General features: G+C 59.9%; 1 protein-coding gene across 1 annotated transcript in view; it reads right to left on the bottom strand.

Moving 5' to 3' along the window:
* The window catches only part of Pax7 (paired box 7), an 87,051-nt gene that overhangs the window by 4,222 nt on the left and 61,046 nt on the right, over positions 1-21,783 (bottom strand). Inside the window, 1 exon segment of the mRNA XM_048349828.1 lies at positions 1,993-2,239. Coding sequence (XP_048205785.1) covers positions 1,993-2,239 — 247 coding nt within the window.

The following is a 21,783-nucleotide window of genomic DNA, read 5'->3' as shown; positions in this document are numbered from 1 at the left end:
TCAGAGAAGCTGAGCGCTCCCTAAGCAGGGAACAGGGGTGGAGCTGAGGGGAGGGGGGGAGGGGGCCAGGCCCCTCCTTTCTCGCCTCCCGGACTCCTTCCCTTTTGATCCCCTCCCCCACCGCCCCCAGGCTGACTTTGGGGTTAATTTTATTTCCGAATCGGGCGGGCGCCCTCGGAGCAGAGCAGGGCAGGGGCTCCGGGTGTGACTAACGCCCGCCCCGGGGGCCTGCGCTCCTTCTCCAATCTTTATCTAGAGCATGTGTGCCCCACGCCCGCCATGCCGGGAACAAGCGCTGGGTCAGGGGGTCGCGGGGGCCCCTCTGGAGGGGCGCACACAAGTGCGCCCCACTCTCAAGTGTGCCCAGGACGCTTGCTCTCGGTGCACGCGCGCCCCCACGCACCGTGAGGTACGCACTCATACAGCCGTGCAACCCCTCCCCCCCAGCACGCACACCCCCCCTCCCGGATCCACATCTACACAGGTGTGTGCACAGCAGCACACCTCTGTGCAGTCATCTACGCCTCCGCAAGCGCAGACAGGCTCCTCACACTTGTGAAGACGCCGCATCCATGCTTCCCCCTCGGATCTCACATCTGTGTAGGCATGCGGCTTCGTGCACACACTCAGATGCACACCAGGTGTGCAAAGGGCTGCCCCTATGCACGTGTGCATGCACATGCACACACATACCTGTCTGCAATGGTGTGTGCCTTCTACCTGGGTATTGAAATGATCAGACACATCACAAACACACACACACACACACACGCACACACACCCTGCAGATCCATACTTGATGCATTCACACTCCTGTCAACCTTAGCGTGCACACATATACACACACACACACCCTGCATATCCATGCCCAATGCATTCACACTCCTCTGTCTACCTCAGCATTTATGCATGCACACACACACACGCAGATGGTCCGTGGATGCACAGAAGGTCGGGACCCGCACAGCTGGGCTTCATTTAGGCCAGCCACAGGAGTCAGAGGGGGCTGGGGATACAGGAAGCAGAGCTCAGTGCACTGAGCCAGGCAGTGGCTGGAGAAGAGGATGCCCTGGGGGTGGAGGGGGGCTCCCCAACACGCCTCCTGATTAGTTTGACACCAGCAGGTGGGGCAGAAGTGGAGCCCGGTGACCCCTGCCCTGCCCGGGTCGGCCCTGCTGCTGCCCCATTCACAAACAGCCAGAGGTGGCCGCAGCCTACCCTTCCCAGCCTCTGGCCTAAGGAAGCCTCTTGCTGCTTCCAGACGAGGTACCAGGGGCCGGCCGCTGGGGAGGCTGCAGGACCCCTCGCCGTCTGGGGAAACCAAGGCTGAGGGGGTGAGATGGGGGCCCGAACTCTGAACACAGCCTCCCCTACCCCTAGGAGCGAGGGCAGGCAGGGCACGGTCCCCCACCATGGGGTCCCTGCAGGAACACGCCATCTGTGCCTACTGTAAATGGGGGAGCTGCAATTTCAGCTGTGTATTTAGTTTTATCTCATTTAAATGTAAAAATGGATCTTCGATTTAGTTGTTTCATGGTTGGAAAACTTCGAAGTCTATTTGGAACAACTTGGGTGTGTAAATCACGACCTCAGCTGTGAGCGATGAAATGTAAAGACAGACGGGGCGGCGTGGCTGAGGGAAACTTCGTGTGTACGCGAACGCCAGCCCGGAGCGGAGAGGCGTGCTGGGGATGGAAGGCAGCCCGCCGGCCACCGTCTCGCTAAGAATCGCACACGGATGACTTGCTGACGTGACCATTTTTCTCACACATCCATATGCTGATGGAAATCATTCTGCCGCTTTCTTTTCAACTTGTGAAATGTGGCTACCTGTTACAGATGGCTTGGAGCCCGAGGGCCCAGCCTGGCTCTGATTCTCAGCTCGCTAACACCTTGCCGCCACGACGCTCTCCATGTGAGGGAGGGGCACCCCCACTACCCCCTCGCCCTCCTCCCCCGCCACCCGTGGCTGGAGGGGGCCGGAATACTCACTCTGGCCGTACTGCCCGTACTGGTAGCCAGCCACTGGGTCCACGCTGTAGCCGGTGGTGCTGTAGGTGGGCGGGCAGTAGGACTGGGAGGTGGGCAGGCTGTCGCCCGGCTTGATGGAGTCGGCCCGCTGGCTGCAGCTGGCGGAGATGGAGGAGGCCGAGTCCAGGCCTCCGTGCAGCGGGGAGATGGAGAAGTCGGCCTGCGGCTGCGGAGGCACCGCGCTGGGGTTGCTCAGGATGCTCATCACCTGTGGGAGAGACGAGGCCAGTCTGTGTCCGGCTCGGAAGATGGCCCCCAAGGACTCCTGAACCCAGAGACAGCCAGGGTGGCCGTGGCTGGGGCTAAAGGCACAGCAGCCTTGGGGCTTCTCCTGCCCCGAATCCCAACCCATGGGGCCTCTCTCCACGGAGAGCTTCAGGGGTCAGGGTAGGCCTCTGTTGACCTCTCTACTCACAGGGCCCAGTCCAAGGGGTCTGAGCCTTGCTAGTGAACGAATGAGTGCATGAATGAACCACTGCACGCACGAATAAGAAACTCGCTCACATCTGTAATCCCACCTGCTCAGGAGACTGAGGTCTGATCATCCTGGTTCAAAGCCAGCCTAAAGAGGAACGTCCATGAGGCTCTTATCTCTTCTTAAGCACCAAAAAGCCATTAATGGAGGTGTGGCTCAAGTAGTAGGACACCAGCCTTGAGCAAAAAAGTCAAGGGATCAAGCCCAGGCCCCAAGTTCAAGCCCAAGGACTGACACAAAAACCAAAGTAATAACAACAAAAACCTGATAAGAAACAGCCCATTTACTAGATGGATGGATGGGTGGATGGGTGGATGATGGATGGATTGGTGGGTGGATGGATGATGGATGGATGGGTGGATGGATGATGGATGGATGATGGATGGATGGGTGGATGGATGGGTGGGTGGGTGGGTGGATAGATGATGGATGGATGGGTGGATGGATGGGTGGATGATGGATGGATGGATGATGGATGGATGGACGGATGATGGGTGATGGATGATGGATGGATGGATGATGGATAAATGTACAAATGTATAGGTGGATGATGAATGTATCCATACCTGCTGTGTGCATGTATAAACTAACTAGATAATCGTGTCTCTCACATCAGCCAGGGATATTTAAGTTAGGGAGCTGTGCCTCCCCTACTAAACTAGAACTCCCCATCTTCCAACACACACATTGAAGCAGGACTCCATCCATTCTTTTTTTTTTTTTTTTTGGCCAGTCCTGGGCCTTGGACTCAGGGCCTGAGCACTGTCCCTGGCTTCTTCCCGCTCAAGGCTAGCACTCTGCCACTTGAGCCACAGCGCCGCTTCTGGCCGTTTTCTGTATATGTGGTGCTGGGGAATCGAACCTAGGGCCTCGTGTATCCGAGGCAGGCACTCTTGCCACTAGGCTATATCCCCAGCCCTCCATCCATTCTTGATTCAGTCCCTTCCCTTTGCTGCGTCTGCTCCACTTCCAACTTCTCTGGGCCTCTAGCCCCTGTTTCTACTCCAGCAAAACACAAGGCCTGTGCCTCTAGGTCATTTCCCAGTGGCCCTTCTGTGACTCTGCCAGCCCCCAGCCTCTGTGGCCGCCTCTCCTCCCCACTTGGCATGTTCACCATGCAGCACCAGCATCAGGGCTGGTCCTCAGGCTGACCCGGGCCAGGCTTGTCTCCAGAGACTCAGTGCAAAAACCTACGGTTGGGACAGCAGGGCCTTCGCTTGTTCATTCAACAACCAGGCACCGATGGCGTTTCCGGCCCCAGGCCTCAGGCTCTGGGCTCTGAGACTTTGAAAAGGAGAGAAAACATCCCTGGTTCCTACCCGGGGGTGAGAGGAAGAGAAAGGCAAGGGTCTAGTCAGGTAGACAAGAAGCAAAGACCAGCCTGGTGCAGGTGGCTCACGCCTATAATCCTAACTACCCAGGAGACTGAGATGTGAGGGTCACGGTTCAAAGGTAGCCCAGGCAGGAAGGTCCGTGAGACTCTTATCTCCAATGAACCACCAAAAAGCCAGAAGTGGCGCTGTGGCTCAAGCGGTAGAGAGCTAGCCTCGAGCGGGAAAGCTAAGGGACAGCGCTCAGGCCCTGAGTTCAAGCCCCAGGATGGCCAAGGCCATCAAGACACAGCACTGAGTCTGTGTGGGGACAGTGCAGGGCGTGGATGTCTATAAAGAGAGTGCGGGGACAGGAAGGGCGGGGCCCCTGTCGACTGACTGTGGGAGACGGAAGATAGTGGGGATGCAGGCTTTCGAGAAGGACCCGGCCAGACCTCAAGGCCTTGGCTTTCCCGTCCGGCTCCGCCCCTCTTCCTGGGCACCAAGGCAGGAGGGCAGGAGGGCAGGAGGGGCAGAGGTGTGCGAGTTCCGGGTCCCCCTCCCTCTGGGAGATGGCCGGGAGGTCAGGAGGAGGAGCTTCATGCCATGGCTTCGCTCGCAGCCTGGGTGGCAGCCAGGCGAACAGCAGCCCCACAGAGACGTGCAGGTGGGGTGGAGCCGTGGTGCCCACCTCTCAGAAGAAAAGACTGAGGCCACCGAGGGCGGTGGCTCCCTCCGGACCCCACAGCCGGCCTGTGTGCAAGCCTCCCGGGCCGGGTTGATGCGTCAACCACCCCCCACCCTTGGCTTGCTTGCCATGGGCTCCCCGGGGGGGAGGAGGAGGCTGGCACATGGGAGCCTTTCTGTCAGGGATGTTTGCCTCGCAGTGTTTACTGTGCACTTCCTACATGCCAGACACAGCCAGACAACAAGCCCCTGCCTTGCCGGCGCTTTCAACTTAAATGGAGACAACGAGCGACATGCACGCCGACAGAGGACAGACCACGATTTCTGAGGTCGCGAAGTGCCGTGGAGGAAAAATAGAAGAAGGGCCTGGCACCAGGAGGGGGGGAGGCAAACCAAGCAGAGACGGCCAGCAAGTCCAGAAAGAACCCGCCATGGGGACACAAGCCAGGAAAGCTTTTGGGGCAGGAAATCCGCCCGTGCAAAGGCCCTGGGGTGAGAGGCCTCCAGCAGGCTTAAAGAAACAGCAAGACGGTCAGTGTGATGAAGGGGAGCCCTGTGAACCCCGAGGCCTCCGAGGCCCCGTGAGTGGCTCTGGAGGCCTTGGACCCCGCTTAGAAACAGACAGCTCAGAAGCCTCCGCCGGGCACCGGGAGCTTTTCCTCTAATGGGATTTGCTCAATGGGATTTGGCCTGGAACATCTGGGGTAGGTGTGAATGGAGGCTGGCGTGGCATCCGCGCCCCCTCCGCGCCCCCGGGGAGACCGGGGATCAAAGGGTTTTCCACTTCATCCGACCCTGGTCTCCAGGCACTGCGGATTCTCCGCAAGTGGAACAAGACCCCACTGCAGCAGTGGGGCGGGGGGGGGGGGGCGGGCCACGGTGGAGCCAAGACCCACCCCCTCCAGCCTGGGTGAGTACCCTGCTCTGCCGGTGGGGAAACTGAGGCACGGGGCAGTTGGGAAGGGTAGAGACGGTACAGCAGATCAGCCCCCTCCCTGGGGTCTGTCCCCGGCCTCTGGCACCTAGAGGAACTCTGTCTCCCCCCACCCCTCACCCCCATACCGAGCTGCACAGAGACACCCCCCCCCCTCGGTACCCACAATCCCCTCCTGGCCTGCGGCCGTCCCTGAGAACTCTGGGAGGCCCCTCCGTGCCCGCTGACACAGGAAGCATTCTTGCCCACAGTGAGGGGCCCTGCGGAGGGCTGGGGTCTGCAAACTATTGAACTTGAGGAAGTCTTGGCCCGCTGTGGTGATCCACTCCCTCAAGAATGCTCAGGCCTCTCCCGGGACTGGGGGTGGGGGGGAGACGGGGGGAGGGTTTACTTTTTCCCGGTGACCTTGGTTTTACTAATGTATTACTTCTTGGTACGTTACCATTACTAACTCAAAATCAATACCGACCTCCACATCTGTGAAGTTTTATCTGAAAGCAAATCTCAAGGGCTGTCCATCAGGGTGACTGGCAGTCCTACCTTCCTCTCCCTCCTCCCCCTCCCCCGCCGCCCCCCCCAACCCTCCCCACCCACCCCCCTGCTCCAAATCAGTCCCAGCCTAGACCAGACTAAATCAATAAGGAGCTGGCCTGGCCCCCCTTCCGCCTCTGGGGAGAGGCCTGCTGCTTGGGGTGGGGGGGGAGAGGGCCCCCCTTCCCTTCCACCGCCTCTGCTGGCTACCCCTCTCCCCCCAGGACCTTGCACTCGGGTGCTCTCCTTTACTTTAAAAGAAGGGGATGGGGAAAAATGTAATTAATTCCCTCCGTTCCTGAGCTGGCCCGAGGGCCTGGGACGGAGGAGGCTGAGCTGGGAGGCCTGCACCCTCTGTGATAACTTAACAGCCGCCCGGGAGCTTGGATACAATTAGAAGGGCCACGGTGCCGGCTCCCTGGCAGGGCCTGGGTGGTGGGTGGGGTTGCAGCAGGGGGCAGGAGAGAGGGGAGGACAGAGAGGATGGAGACCGGGAAGGCTGGAAGGGGAAGGGCTCCAGGAACCAGGTCATGGGACCCTCTCTGTCCCTCCCCAGGGGGACTCTTTGGCTGGTGGGTGCTGGTGTGTATAGGGGAGTTGCTTCTGCAGGCTGGGGGCCCGAATCTCTGCTTTAGCTTGGGTGCTCTGCCCCCAACCGACTGCCCCTGGGCCACGTCCTTAAACCTCCAGACCTCAGTCTTGCTGTCTGTATAATGGGAACGGTAGTGACTGTCGCTACCCAAGGTGTCCGTGGGAAGGAGGAAAGCAATAGGCGCCTCCCCTTGCTGGCTTAGGCTGGAGCAGGAAAAGAGGGAAGAAGGCTGGGGGTGGGGGGGGGGAGGCCTGAGATGGAACCAAGCACTGGAGAGAGGGCTGGGGAACTCCTCGTGGAAGGAGGGGTCTCCTCCCCCACCAAGCTGGGGTGCACACAGGAAAGGGGGCAAGGTACCGCACTCTCGGAAAAGTCACGCATCCAATGACCTGAATGTGTTCACAGAGGGAGAGGAGGTGGGCAGGGCTCAGGGTGGGGGGGACACCCCTCTGGCAAGTGTACACGTGGTACCCCACGTCTTACAGGACACACGGAACCCAGGCCCAGGGCGGCCTCCACGTCTTTCCTTCCAATGACCAGACAGATTTCCCTTCCTGCCCCAGCGAGCCAGCAGGACAGGGGTAACCTGTGCACCCCTCCTTTGGCTACACTCATCAGATACACCTCCACACGCACGCCGAGCGTCCCCAGTCTCTAGTTGGGGATCTGATGACCTGCCTTCTACCTCCCCCCTTCACCTCCGCCAGCCCTGGGAGACAGGGGGACAGCCTGCTCCCATCGTCAGAGAACAGCTTGCCAGGAACCACCACGCCATGTTTGTTGGAAATGCATGAAAACGGCTCGTGGGCTGGGGTGGCCCAGGACAGCCCGGCTCACGGCTGGCCGCTGGGTGCTGAAGGGCCTGGGACCCGCAGGGTCAGTGGGGGGCGGGGCCAGGGCTGGTCCGCCCACCCCGGGGTCGGGGGGGGCCCTGGGCTCCCCCTCAACTGCCCGCTGGAATCACCTGGAGGCCTGGGGGACCGGGGCCAGTGCAGGTGGCTCAAGGCCTCAGGAGGCTGCGCTGTGAGGCTCAGGGTTCAACGTCAGCCAGAGGAGGGAAATCCACGAGACGCTTATCCCCAATTAACCAGCAAAGAAACATAAACCTCCCTGCAGAGTTCAATGCGCAGCCAACGGTGAGCAGCGGCGGCGTTCGCACCCGGCCCCCTGCAGTCACCACACACAGAATCCATGACACAGCCACAGGACGTGGGACACACACGGAATTGTGCGGACAGACAACCCGAACACACAAAGGGCAACCGCCCCCCCACGGCCACACCCCCACAGAGGTGTGTTCCCGCCCACTACAGCTGCACAACTCCACACCCTCACCCAGACATGAGCCCCAATGCAGGCATGCGCGCGCACACGCACACGCACGCACGCACGCACGCACGCACACACACACACACACACACACACACACGCACAGCCTGTGCCCAGCTCCACACTGGGATTAGCAGACGTGAGAAATCACCACGCAGCCAGCCAGCCAGCCAGCCAGCCAGCGCGGGCCCCCTTCTCCGGCTCCATTCTCGCTAAGAGGATCTGCCCCCTCCCCTCCCTCTGCCCCCTGTGGACAGCGGTAATGGGCTGCGGGTGCTGACTCTGGAAGCTTCCAAACGAGATTTCTTGCAGGTCTCCCCATCCTCACCCCCCTTCTCTGCTTATGCCCCCACCCACCCACCGACCTCCTCCTTCATTCCATCCCCCCCTCTCCCGCGCCGCAGCCCCCCCAGCCAGCCAGCCACGCGCAGCCTTCCGGAAAGGCTCTGCGAAGAAGCCTGGCAGCCGCCTTTCTCCTGAAAGAGCCTGGCACCTCATCCTCCACGGAGAAACTGAGGCTCAGGGCTTTGCCTGGAACCACACCGCAGAGGAGTGGCAGGATTGGGGTACTAGAGAACTTTTCTTTTTTTCTGGTACTGAGGCTCGAACTCGGGGCCTGGACTCTGTCCTGTAACTTTTTCTCTCAAGGCTGGTGCTCTACCACTTGAGCCACAGCTCTGCTTCGGGCTTTTTTGGTGGTGATGATGGAGAGACTCATGAACTTTCTTACCTGGGCTGACTTTGAACTTTGATCCCCAGATCTCAGCTTCCTGAGAAGCTACAACTACAGGTCACCGGTACCCAGACTGGAACAGACATCTTGACGTCCAGCCCAACCCCCTGGCTCTGTACATCAGTGTGTGTGCGCTCGTGCACATGTGAGTGCCACTGTGCACACCTGTGGGGGGGCCACTGTGTACTACTGCACATGGCTACTACACATGTGCATGTGTACTGTGTCACACACACACACGTGTCTGTGGACTTCTGCGTGTGCCTCCGGGGACAATCTGAAGCATAGAGGCCCAGGCCCAGCCTCGGCAGCTGGGGTGCTGGGGACGTAGGGACCACGGCTGCATCTTGTCACCAGCCCAGCTAGGGCTCATCACCCCGGGACAGGCACGCTCTGAGGAAGGGACAGGATGGAGGAGGAATCGGGTTCAGGATATTTGCGAAACCACAGCAGAAGGGATCCAGGTAAGACTGTAGTCAGAACCTCCCGGCATGGAGAAGAGATGCCCGAAAACAGCCCGGAGACACTGTGGGCCCACTGGGCACCAGCTTCACCCTCCTGTAGCCCAACCCAGAGCCCATGTGCCATCCCATGCATCTGAAACTCACCTACACGCACACACACGTGCACACATACAGAGAAATCCCTTCTCACCCACTCCTGGCCTCCTGGGGCCAAGGCATCCTTGGATTCTGCGAGGAGCTGCGTGGGGACGCTGCCTTGCCCCCGCTGCCTGGCTCTGCACAGGAGCACAGATGTTCACAGCGAGCCAGTTCATGAAGCAATGGATGAACGGGTGTTTTATCTGTAGCCCAGAGCCTGGCACGGAATTGACTGAATGAAATAAATCGAGAGCTTATAGTGTGCTCAGCCTCAGCCCCAACCTGGAGGAGTTCAAGCAGCCCCTCCCCACCCCAGCAATCCACCCAGGCTTTGTGCTACAGACTGCAGAGACATACTTTGTCTGTGACTTCCTACTTGTGAATGAAGGTAAGCACGCATACACATACACACACACATACACGCACACACACACGCACACACACACACACACACACACATCCCATGCCTAGCCGACAATAGATCACTCTCCAAATATCTGGGCATGGGCTGGGAATATAGCCTAGTGGTAGAGTGCTTGCCTCCTATACATGAAGCCCTGGGTTCGATTCCCCAGCACCACATATATAGAAAATGGCCAGCAGTGGCGCTGTGGCTCAGTGGTAGAGTGCTAGCCTTGAGCAAAGAGAAGCCAGGGACAGTGCTCAGGCCTTGAGTCCAAGCACCAGGACTGGCATAAAAACAAAAACAAAAAAATTAAAACACAAAAACAAATATCTGGGCACATCTACACTTATCTGGAAACCCTGGCTGAAGATGTTGGCTGCCCTGTTCTTGCTCTATCCCAGCCCGGTGGCTCTAGGCCCCTGAGGCGGGCGGGGGCTGGGAGGGGAAGGGGCTCAGTGAGAGAGATGCAGAGACCATCTCTGATGGGGTGATAAATGGCAGGCCCGGGGATTAGAGCGACTCTGCTGGGAGCAGTGGCTGGCGGGTTGGGGAAGGAAGGGCCCCCCGATCACTGGGAAAGATAGGACTATTTAAAGATAATGATTGCATAAATTTAATTAGCACACTTTCACGCGCAAATGGCCGTTTTGTAATTAATGTATCTGGCCTTGCTAAGCATGAAAGATCCCATCTCCCTCCTCCTCCCTCTCCCGGCTCCCCCTCCTCTGAGGCCCTAATGAAAGACAGAAAGCAAGTGACAGAAACAGTTTGTCAGCGGCTCCAGGTGTCAGGGGCCTAATTGGCCGAGCTGAGGGGAGGGGAGGGGAGGAAAGGGAAGAGAGGGAAGGGGGAGAAGGGGCCTCCTTGATTCTGCAGGACAGGAGGCCCACACACTTGCCCTCCACCCCCCCAGCATGGGGAGGGAGGTGCCCCCCTCTGTAATTGCCAGAGACAAATATACAGATTGATGGTGGCAGGGACTGAGTGGTGACAGGGAAACCTCGTTAGTACCTGGGCAGACAAGCTGGCACTTATCACAGTGCGTTAGGGACCCTCAGCCATGATGGCTGGCTGGGGCCTGATGGCCTTTTTTGAGGAGCAAATCCCTTCTGTGCACTGAATGGATGAGCCAGCCTCCATGCCCTCTTCTAGAAACAGCCCCAAGCCGGGTGCTGGAGACGCCCATCGGTCACCCTAGCTACTCAGGAGGCTGAGATCTGGGGATCACTGCTTCAAGCCAGCCTGCGTAGGAAATTCGGTCAGACTCCTATTTCCAATGAACAAGCAAAAGGCTGGAAGTGGAGCCGTGGCACAGGTGGTAAGGTGCTAGCCTTGAGCAAAAAAAAAAAAAAAAAGCTTAGGGATACACATGGGTCTTGAGTTCAAGCCCTGGGACTGACACCTAAATACATACATACATATATAGACATAAAACCAGCCTCTCCTACTGGGGCAACCCCATGGACACACAACAGACTCCAGCCACTCTTTCCCACAGTGTCTTTCTGATACACACTCCCTCCATCAGCCGCCCCGCCAAGGCCAGGGGCCTGCGGAGCTTGTAGGGGCTCCTGTAGACATCTTCCTAGAAGGTCCACAAAGGGAGCCAGACTGGATCATCTCAGAGCCAGCGAGGTGCCGGTATCATAAAGATAAATGGCCGCTCGTCAGGAAGCTAAATGATGTGCCTGAGTCTGCACCTGTAGCAGGTAGCAGGGCAGCGGCTCGAGCTCAAGAGGAGACGGAGAGGTGATCGTGTCTAGCATCTACCCACTCCACGCCTTTCCCTGGCGTCTGTGCAGGGTGGAGGGCTCTGAAGGGCCACTCGGCAGACGCCTGGTTCCGTGGGAGAGTCTCCTCGTGAATCAGGCACGCCTGTCCCTCGCATGCTGCTCCTCCAGCGGAGGGCCGTCAACGCCCAGGTGACCGGGTGGAGCGTCCGAGCCTCCATCTTGGGCTGTGCCCGTGTGGCGTTCTGCCTCCCCCATCCCTGACAGTGACCCCTCACCATCTCCACCAGCTGCCTCTGTTGCCCTTTGCCAGCCTTGTCCCTGGCCAGCTCGGGCCTTGTCTCATGGCCTCGTCAGAGCCATAGAGGCCCAGAGCCAGCCTGGCTGGTGGAGGGAAGGGGGGTGGGTGGGCAGCCACTCTCTCCCGGACCAAATTCAATTTCAAAGCTTAATGAGTTTGCAGAAGAGCGGGCGAGCTTACGGACCCCAGTCCTTACCGGCTGGGTGGTTCCCAGGGCCGGGGCCACCGCGTGTGCAGACGCTGAGCCTGTGGAGCCCTGAGCCCCGGCGAGAGGGGTGGGGGGCACCGAGCGAGTGAAAAATGTCAGAGCAAATTGCTCTTGACAGCGTTAATATCTGCACCTCATAGCAATAATTACATGTAAATAAATAGCAAAATCACACTCAGCTGGAGGCAGCTTGGGGAGGCCGGGGCGGCTAAGGACCAGCTGAGGACCCGTGGCGCGCCGCTCCGACCGTCGCCTTCCCTCCCACAACCCCTGCCCTCCCGGCCCGCCCCGCTCCGCCGGACTCCCGCTGCTTCCGGGCAGGAACCGCAAGATCCTGGTCACTCACACGAAAAAGAGAGCGTTGGGGGGGGGGGGTCCTTTCCCACCGCGCCCCCCCCCCCCCCCGCCTTGCTCAACCAGCCACGAAGGGGCATCCATCCACGCCCAGCGTCCTTCGGGCTCCTTTCTCATCTCCAGGACTCTGCAGGGAGATGCCTTGGAATCCCAGTCTTGGCCTTGTCCTCTAACTCGCACGACCCCTGGGGTCACCTGCTGGCTTAGACCTCCCCTCAAAAGCCAGGTTTTCCCTGCATTTCCTGTTCCCGGGACTCCATAGGTCCCCGACGCCTTCCCTATCCTCCCTGCGTCACTGGACCCTCACGCGCCACGCGAAGCCACGAGATCAATATGGCGCAACTTCCTGGGAGGGAGAGCGTCCCACAGTAAGCCATCACACACGGTCACCCACGTGGATGGTTCCGTCCTAGCAAGGAGAGCACAGCTCACACGCACTTTAAAGACCGTACGTGCAACTGGCGGTGACACCCAGCTGGGGGTCTCAGGGGACACACATCAGGGGTGACAGGAAGAGACGCTTGACAGTTCCGGGGCCCGCTAGGTGTCTGCCCCTCGGAGACCCTCAGTACTGATCCTCAGAGGGGCCCAGAGGGGCAGAAAGGATGGGAGAGAGAGGGCTGGAAGAAAAAGAAAGGTATGGGGGGGTGGGGTGGGAAGAGAAGATAAAGGCAGCCCAGGTAGATGATGCCGACTGAAAGCCATCCCAAGTTTACCACGTGCCTGGATCCAATCCGGGTTTCCATCACCCCCCAAAGGGCTTCCCCACCCCCTGCCCCAGGACCCAGGCTCCCTCCTGCTCTCCAATTGTTCCTCAGAAAGTTGCCCACGTTCTGGCCTCCAGGCCCTGCAAGCAGCAGCACAGAGGATCCTTCCAGCAACTTCCACGCGCCGCGTGCCTCCCGTGTCCCCCGCCCGCCCGCCTCCCCCCCCCACCTTCCCGCGCAGGGCACAGAACGCAGGCTCCATTCTTCCAGAAACAAATATCTTCTCTGGAGCGGCGGCCCCTCATCCCGCACCTTCTTGTTTAGCTCACCGACTAATCCACTTATCGAGGATAAAGCGCCTGTGAACTCCCATTTGATAAAAGCAGCTACAAAATTAGCAAAAAAAAAAAAAAAAAAATGTGCCCATGGCGCTGACGTAGCAAACAAACAAGAAGCAAGACGCTGCAAGCGGCGGGGGAAAGACGCAGAGACGCGGAGACGCAGAGCCGGCGCCCGCCCGTGTCGTCCGGGGGGGCTTTGCAGAGATGCGGGAGGAGATAGAGGCAGCGGGCTCTGCAGCTGGCACTGCGGCCAGCCCGGGAAGGCAAGGCGCCGCTGCTGGGGGAGGAAGAGCGTCCTTGCTCCATCCCATACTGATGACGCCCCCCCCTCCCCACGACGTCCACCCTGCACCCTGACCCCCCCACCACCACCACTGGAACTGGCTCCCTTCCCCCTGGTAGCCTTGCTAGGATTCCTTGAACAAGGAAACTGGCCGGGCCCTGTTCCGGGTGAGTGAGCGCTCCTGGCTGCGACCCAGAAGCCGGATGAGGAAACAGATGGAAGAATGGAGAAACAGAGGCACGGGGAGCGCAAGTCACGTGGCTAAGAGCGCACAGCTGGCAAACGTGGAGCCCCTTCAAATAGGACTCTCCAGGTCAACATGACCGGTGCTAACTCCAGCCAGGCCCCCCCCCAACTCTGACATCGGCCCCTCCCTGAAACCAGCCAAGACTCTTAATCGTTGTTCCAGTCCCAGCTATCACCCCCCCACCCCCCTCAGGGCCTGAAGGTTCCCTGTGTAGCCCTGACGACTGTCAGCGCCCTCTCCCTGGGTCACTGGCCCAGCCAGAAACATTCTGTGCCCCAAACCCAGCTCTTGGGGCTGTCTGGGGCCTCCGAGGTCCCAGCAGCCTCTCTGCTCTGCCCCGCGAGGCTTCGGACGCTAGGCTGATCGTCAATGCATCCTGTAGCCAAGAAGACTTAAGAGGCTGGAAGGAAGCTCGGCTCTGGTCAGCTGAGGTGGCCAGAGCAGGGCCAGGAAGAGAGAGTGCGGGCCAGGAGGAGGTGTCTCTGGGTGGAGGAGGAGGAGGAGGAGCTGGTCCCAGGGCTCCGTTTGGGGACATTAATCACCAGAGAGTACCTGTCAGGGTGGCATCTGGAACTAAAGAGAAACACTTGGCCACAGGGCAAGACTTCTCACCCCAAGTTGGGGGGAGAGTACAGGGGAGGGGGGGCTCAGGGACCAACCACTGCCACTTCAGGAGGACAGAGCAGCTGGGGTTCAGGCCCAGGAAGCCTGGGAAATCCCGCCTTCGACAGACAGACAGACAGACAGACACCTGGGCCGTGGGTGGGAGGCAGGCCCTGCAGGGAGCCTGGTGAGAAGCTGGCTTCAGGAGGTCACCGCATCACTGGGGACCGAGGGACCGTCCACTACCGCTGCTCCTGGAGAGGAGGGCAGACCACAGCCACAGGGCCGCGAGCCGGTGGGGCTGGAATGGCCATTCGGGCTATGGGACTGAGAGTCCTTCCGTCCTTCCCCTAGGAGCCACTCTCTGCACCTGCGCCCTCTGCCCCGCTGCCTCCACTTCCACTCCCGTCAAGCCTTGCTCCTGTCTTCCTGCCCTCCGGGTCCTCTCTGTTTGTCTTACCCCTTGTCTATTTGCCACCGGGCTCCTGTACGCTCCTGGTCTGCACCCTCCTCCCCTGCCCTTCCCTCGCATCTCTGTGGGCAGTGCTTCAGCCAGCATGGCGGGATCCTGGCCCTCTCTCCATCCGTGTACTCCCTCGAGTCCCTCTGCCCACCCCCTGTGTGCCTCCTTCCTGAAGTCAGCCTGGGAGCGGACGATGCCAGGGTTGAGCCTGCCCTGCCAGGAGCCAGCCGGCTGGCCCAGCTGGTGACTAGCGGGGACCAGGATGGAGGAACTACAGCATCCCGGCATCCCCGTCATTTCCTGCTTGCATCTAGGGAACTAGGGATCCTTCTAGGCCCCTTTTCTCCTTTCTCTGCTGCCCAGGGCAGGGCAGTCCACTCACAGCCCCTGTAAGGAGCTCAGGGAGCACCTGAGATCTGGGAGAAGGGGAAGGACTGGCCACCCAGCCAACCTTGGTACATCCAAACCCCTGGAGATACGTCTGTGTGTGTGTGTGTGTGTGTGTGTGTGTGTGTGTGTGTGTGTGTGTGTATGCTCGTGCGCGCATGTGCACTCTCCAGGCCTGGGTGCTGTCCCTGAGCTTTTTTTTGCTTAAAGCTGGTGCCCACAGACTTCTCTGCACCCACTGGCTTGGGACCTCGATCCTCAGACCTCAGCCTCCTGAGTAGCTAGGATGACAGGCACAAGCCAATGGTCCCTGGTGTGCCTGGGCATCCTGCTTGAGTGTGAAGCAGACCCAGAGCAGCACGGGCCCGACCCTGTCCATTCTGCATGGCAGTCCTCAGTACAGGGAGCATCTAGACCCTGGGTGGACCTGGGTTCTGGATCCTCGCCTTGTCCCTCACTGATGACCTTGAACTTCACCTCTGACTCTGCAGATGGGCAAGATGATTGTCTACGAGCATCAAACCACCAGGCTGGGCAAAGGTGCCAGCTGCCAGGTTCTGAGCAACCAGGGTGCACTGAAAACAGTACTGGGCTAACAACTCCACTTTGCGGGGAGGGGAGGTTACAGAGATCGCTGCCTTGCCCTAGAGGCTTCGCCAGGATGAATGCAGTTGGCTGGGCTTGGGGTTAGGCTCAGAAGGATACTGAGCACTCAGGTCTGGACGGCAAGGGAGCCCTCAGGGAGGAGTCTAGGGAAGTTCTGCCCCTGGGCCTCACGTCTCAATTTCAGCCTGGACGTGTCTTCTTTGTGATAAGACATTTGCCAGGGCCCTCGGGGGACGGTAATCCTCTATGCTGCTGGTCAGAGGCCTCCCTGGTCTGGTGAGGGTCGCATTCATTTGGACTCGGGCCAGCTCCATTCAGATGTCCTCGGGGTAACCCTCCTACTCTCTGCTGTCCCCTCCTCCCCTCAACGTCCAACAGCCCCAGCAGGACGGAGAGGGCAGGAGAAGGGCAGGGTGGGCCCTCGCTCAGTGCTGGCTCACACGAGGCTGCTTCGATGGGACATGCCTGACTTCTCAGGGCTTCAAGACATGGCCCAGGCCGGGGAGCAGAGGCAGAGATGAAGGAGGTTTGGGTCATGGCCACCCCCATGCCACTGACTGCGATCTGTCCGGGCAGTGAAGGATACCTCACTATTTCTGGGGTGACACCCAGCTCTGAGATTTCTGGGGAGGGTAGCTCATTGGCACTCTCAAGAAAGGGGGGTCCTTGTGCTGATTTGGCTGGGGCTACAGGGGTCCCTGGGCATGCGGAGGCCAGGCAGGCCTTCAACAGGGCCTCTGGCGTTTCCTGGGTAGGCTCAGCAAAGGGAGAGCTTGCTGCTGCTGTGCTTCCGAGGTGCCAAGCCTGGTAGGAGCCACTGGGGCGGGTTGTCCTGGGGAGGATCCTTCCTCCTATGGTGGTTTTGATAGGCGCCATCTAGATTCACCCCGGCTCTCAGAGGGCCCCTTGCGGTTTCTCAGGGCTGGTCCTGCCACCTCCAGCTCCCACAGATCCTGGGCTGAGTCACCTGTCCATGAAGCCGCCCTGTCCACGCTCACAAGCCCACAACAGCAGCAAACCCAGGGCCATCACCGGGGCTCTCTCTTGGCCTGGCTTGGCAGTCGAATCTCCAGTGCCTCCTGATCTTCATTTGGACCCCAATTTGCAGGCGGACAAGGTCAGAGAGCCAAGCCTGGCCCCTGGGCCTTGTCCAAGTCCACGCTGTCGGGTCAGGCGAGCCCTGAGAAAAGCACTTCCCTTGGTGGGGGAGCCCAGGGCCCAGGTGAGCCAGGGCACCCCCCCCCCTCTAGGGGCCTCTGGCTCAGGGCTTGTCTGCTCTGTGTCATTGGTTAGTAGAAGGTTCTTGAAGACGGGGGCTAGGCAAAGTCCATTTGGTATGGGAATAGATTGGAAGACCACCACGACTCACCAGGCTTTGTGCTGGGTCAGCAGACAACCTGGACTTTGCTTTAGAGTGGGGAGGTGGGTGCGGGGGGGAGAGAAAGAAGTATCCAGAAAGAGCTCAGAAGCAATGCTGCTACCCTGGGGAAGAGCCAGGGGTCTGAGAAGAAGTATGCCCACCCCCTTAGTAGGGGTTAGTTGAAGCTGAAGCCAGAGGGTGAACAGGGATGGTGCAAGGGCAGAGGGGAGGGTGGGAATGTTCTGGACAAAGCACCTTGGTGGGGGGAGTCCAGGTGAAGGAAGGAGAAGGGAAGGCGCCCCTCTGTGTCTGCCGAGGAAGTTTCTCCTCCCGAGGTCCTTAGGTTGCTGTCTCCACCACCCCCCCCCCCCGTCCCTGGTCTTCTGGCGGGACGGAGGGTCTCCCACACTCTGGGTCCGTGCCCCCACCCCCAGCAGACCTGCACGGAGCCCCGTGCCCAGGCCCACCCAGCGGCCCGCTCGCTCGCTCGCCGCCCTGCCTGCCTTGCAATCCCAGGCCGGGCAGGCCGGAATTAAGCAGGCCGCTGAGCCCGAGCGAGTCCTTATCTCGGGGAGACAGTTGTTGAGAATCACTTTGACTGAGTGGTTTTGTCTCCCCGCATTTTCCACTGTCAGGCGGCCTCAGGCCATGGATCAAAGGCGCGGCTGTGGTTGCGGCAGCCGCGGTGGAATGGGAGGGGTGGCCACGGCAGCCCTGTCTCCTGTCCCTGTCCCCCTGCCTGCCACCCCCACCCTGCCTGGCCCGGGGGACCCCTCCCTCCCGCCCTGCATAGCCAAACCCAGGGGAGCTGAGGGTAACAATGGGGGGGGGGGGTCAGTATTGAGTAGCATGGGGAGAGGCTGACATGTTCTAGGGAGACCCTCACCCCCAAATGGAAGCAGAGTGAAGAGGGGAGACTAGGGGAAGGGACTGGGGGGGCGCCGGATCTGAGGGGGAGGCAGAAGGGGCAGAAGAAGAGGCTCTGAAGGAAGGGGGTGGAGACGGAGGAGGGGGAAGAGAGATCCCGGATCCTGTCGGCAGGTGAGACGGGACAGGGGAGGGTGGGTGTCCAGTGGGGGAGGCCAGCGGGTGGTCAGGAGAGTCGGGGAAGGGAGGAAAGAGGTGGGAGGAGGAGAAGGGACCTGCGGAAATTAAATCGGGGATGCACTTCCCATCTGCTGAGCCCCAGAGGAAGTTCTCAACCTCGGATAGCAGCCAGGGAAGGGAAAGATGGCTGGGCTGGGTGGAGGCCATCCAGCGCCCCTCCCCGGAACTGCTGCCCTTGTCTCCCAAGGTGGAGGGGGGGGGAGTGGGGACACAGGAACGAGGAGTGGGGAGGGGCACCCAGGCGTTCTCTTCCCAGGATCTCCAACTGTGTCCTGCCCATGTAGGCCCAGTCCTGGCTGCTCCCCAAAAGTCCCAGGCAAGTAGCCTCCCCTGCCCTGGCCCTCCCTGGCTGCCGGAACACCTGCTCTCCCTGGTGAAGGGGCGGGAGAAGTGTTTTCAGCTGGGAAGAGGGTGGGGGGAAGCCCATGCCTGAGGCTTCCGGTAGGTGCCTGGAGGGGGGGGGGGGGAGGATAGAAAGGGACGGCATGAGGCTGACGGCGGCAAGGCAGAGGTGCTGGGGAAGGAGGCTCAGAAATGCCAGGTCTCAGGCCTGGCCCCACACAGACGCACTTGTGTGCACCTGGTCCCTACCTGCCAGAACCTCAGAGCCCAACCAGTCACCGGGGGCTCACACCTGTCATCCTAGCTATTCAGGAGGCTAAGATGTGAGGACTGAGGTTCAAAGCCAGCCTGGGAAAGGAAAGCCTGTGAGATTCTTTATCTCCACTGAACCACCAAAAAAAAGAAGCTAGAGGTGGAGCTGTGGCTCATGTGGTAGATGCTAGCCTTGAGCAAAAATAACCCTAGAAGACAGTGCCTAGGTCCTGAGTTCAAGTCCCCCGGTCTGGGTGTAGGCACACATGGGCACACACACGTGCACACACATGCACACGTGTGCACACACACAGAGAACCTTGGAGCCCCCCCCCCATCTGATGTGCCTGTATGCATGAGCACCTTAACTCCGCCCCCTCGGCCTGGGTTTGCAGAGGGAGAGAGGCAGGGCTGAGCCTGATGGATAAGGGGTGCTGGAGACAGCCCCCACATTGGGGGTGCTAGCCCCTGCGTCCTGATCTCTGGCCTCTTGCCTCTCGAAGGTGCTGGGATGTGAGGAGATCAAAGGCACATTTTGGGGTTCTGAAAAGGTCTCACAGGAGAATGGGAAGGAAACACACCCTGATCGTGACACAGCCTGCGTAGGAAGGAGTGTGCGGTTTCCCCCACCCCCCCCACCCCCCCCCGCCCCCCCCACCCCCCCCCGCCCCGCCCCACACACCTCCCTGGCAGGCTGGCTTCAAGTTCAGGCCCTGCTCCTCAGTGAGCAACTTGCCCGAGACAAATGACTTGAAACTGTCATTGTACCGCAAAACATAATTCCAGAGCCTTCCCCAAGGGTGCGTCACAGAGATGAATTGAGATGACCCGTGTAGTAGTCTCAACATACATCTGGTCTGCGGTGAGCCATCAAGATAGTTAACTATTATTAGTATTATGGAACAGCAGTGGTCTAGAAGTCGGGGGAGGGAGGGAGGGAGGGGGAGACTTCGCATAGAGTGATAAAATGTGACAGGCGCCCAGGGGCAGCACGGCGAGCTCGTGAAGACGGGAAGAGGGAAGGCATGGAGGAGGCAGCTGAAGAATGAACAAAGTCTGCATGGGTTGCCTATGATGGGAAGGAAGATGGCACGGGGGTCCCAGGCCAAGGGGGAGCACTGGGTGAACACCTGAAGGCAGGAAGGGCGTGGCCTCTGGGGGACCCTCAAAGTCACCCCGGCCTCTCCTACCTGGAACCCTGCCTGGGCCTCCCAGATCCAGTCTCCCAACCATCCTGGATCTTTCCAGGGGCCCTCGGGATGGGCCTGAGAGGCTCTGGGTATTAATTGCTAATCTCCCTCATTTTCTTTCCCTCTGTCTGTTGGGACTGTCTCGTCCTGAGCCCCCCGTGCTAATCAGAAAGAAGGACAAATCCGCTATTTGCATTCTTTCCCACCGAGCCAGGCAGCTCTGGACTGTTAAGCCCCTGGCCTGCTGGGAAGCCCAGCAACCCCGGCTGGGGTTCCCCCCACCCCCAGGCCCCCGCTCTGAGAGAGGGTGGGGAGAAGGTGCAGATGGAAGACTTGTAGCTCATAGGAGCTAGAATTCGAATCCTGGTTCCTGACCACCGTGTCTACGGTGCGTGGGAATCCACAGCCATTACGTCACTGGGCCAGGCTGTGATCCGACTCTACTCTCTTCCTTTACTTTCCCTGATCAAAACCTCCCTGAACTACGCTGCCTTCCCCTCCAAACTTCCTCTGCTCTTTGTGTCTGAAATCACAATCAAGGCTCCCCAAGGACTCTCCAAAGGCTCACTGTAAAGGCGGTACCAGCCCCCCCCCACACACCAGAGTAGAGATGGCCATGTGCCTTCCTTCTCTAAGCCTCCCATGTGCCCTGTTCACAAGAACCTCTAGACCCGGGAACTTGAAGGCAGTCATGGGATAACGTGACTTAGGGCCAGAGCCAAGAGCGGCTGCCTCACCCTCTTCCTGGGAGCCCAGGGCGACTGTGTCTCGTCAGGCCGGCCTATGCCTGGGGCGGACCACCGGTTCTCCGTGGTCTACGGGGCGCCAGGCACCGAGAGCCACCCAGCCGATGCCGATGTCGCATGCCAAGTGGCTCCGGGCTGCCTGCGGACCCGGCCGTGTATGGAGGCAGTCGCACCCCCCCAAGTCCGCCACTTCCTTCCCCCTGTTGACCCCAGGCCTTCTCCCGCACAGGGGCAGGGCTGGCATTGGGCTGTTTCAGCGGTGGACTCAGGTACCCCTGAGGGCTGCCGGCCTCCCTGGACACTCCCAACTGAGGCCCAACCTCAGATCCCCAGACTCAGTATGTCCTCAAAAAGGAGAAAAGGCCAGCTGGCTCCCTTGCTTCCTCCTCAGTGGAGAACACACACACACACATACACACACACACACACACACACACACCCCTGGAAGCCAAAACTCGACCCCCCCCCCCCCCCCCCCCCAATTCCTGGAGGAGCTGGAAGCAGGCATGCCTCTCCCCTCCCCCCTGAATAAGCAGCAAGGAAGGCAGACGCATAAACACGGCTCTGTTTTCACAGAAGGTGGCTCTGTCCCGGCCTCTCCCTGGGAGCTGGAGCCCCCGGCACATGATGGACGACAGCAGGTGGACTGGGTTTGGCAAGGCCGTGGCCAGCAGGGAAATAACTCAGCTTCTCCACGGAGGTGGGAGAGCTTCACAAAGGCAGCGGGGGCCGTGAGAAGGAGAACTTGGCAGGAGCTGCACCCCAGGGCTACAGAGACGCAGGGATGTCCCGAGGGTCACCACTAAAACGAGTGTAAAAATCATCAACCCACACCTCTGAGGTGGCTACATCCCCGCCTGGCCAGGAGCAAGAGGGCAAGGCTGGGGTGGGGGGCATGGGGCAATTGAGACACAGAGTAGAGAGCA

This window comes from Perognathus longimembris, chromosome 7, assembly GCF_023159225.1.
Source record: "Perognathus longimembris pacificus isolate PPM17 chromosome 7, ASM2315922v1, whole genome shotgun sequence".
In the NCBI taxonomy this organism is placed as follows: domain Eukaryota; kingdom Metazoa; phylum Chordata; class Mammalia; order Rodentia; family Heteromyidae; genus Perognathus; species Perognathus longimembris.
The sequence above is the reverse complement of the archived record's forward strand: the minus strand, read 5'-3'. Positions and strand labels throughout refer to the sequence as shown.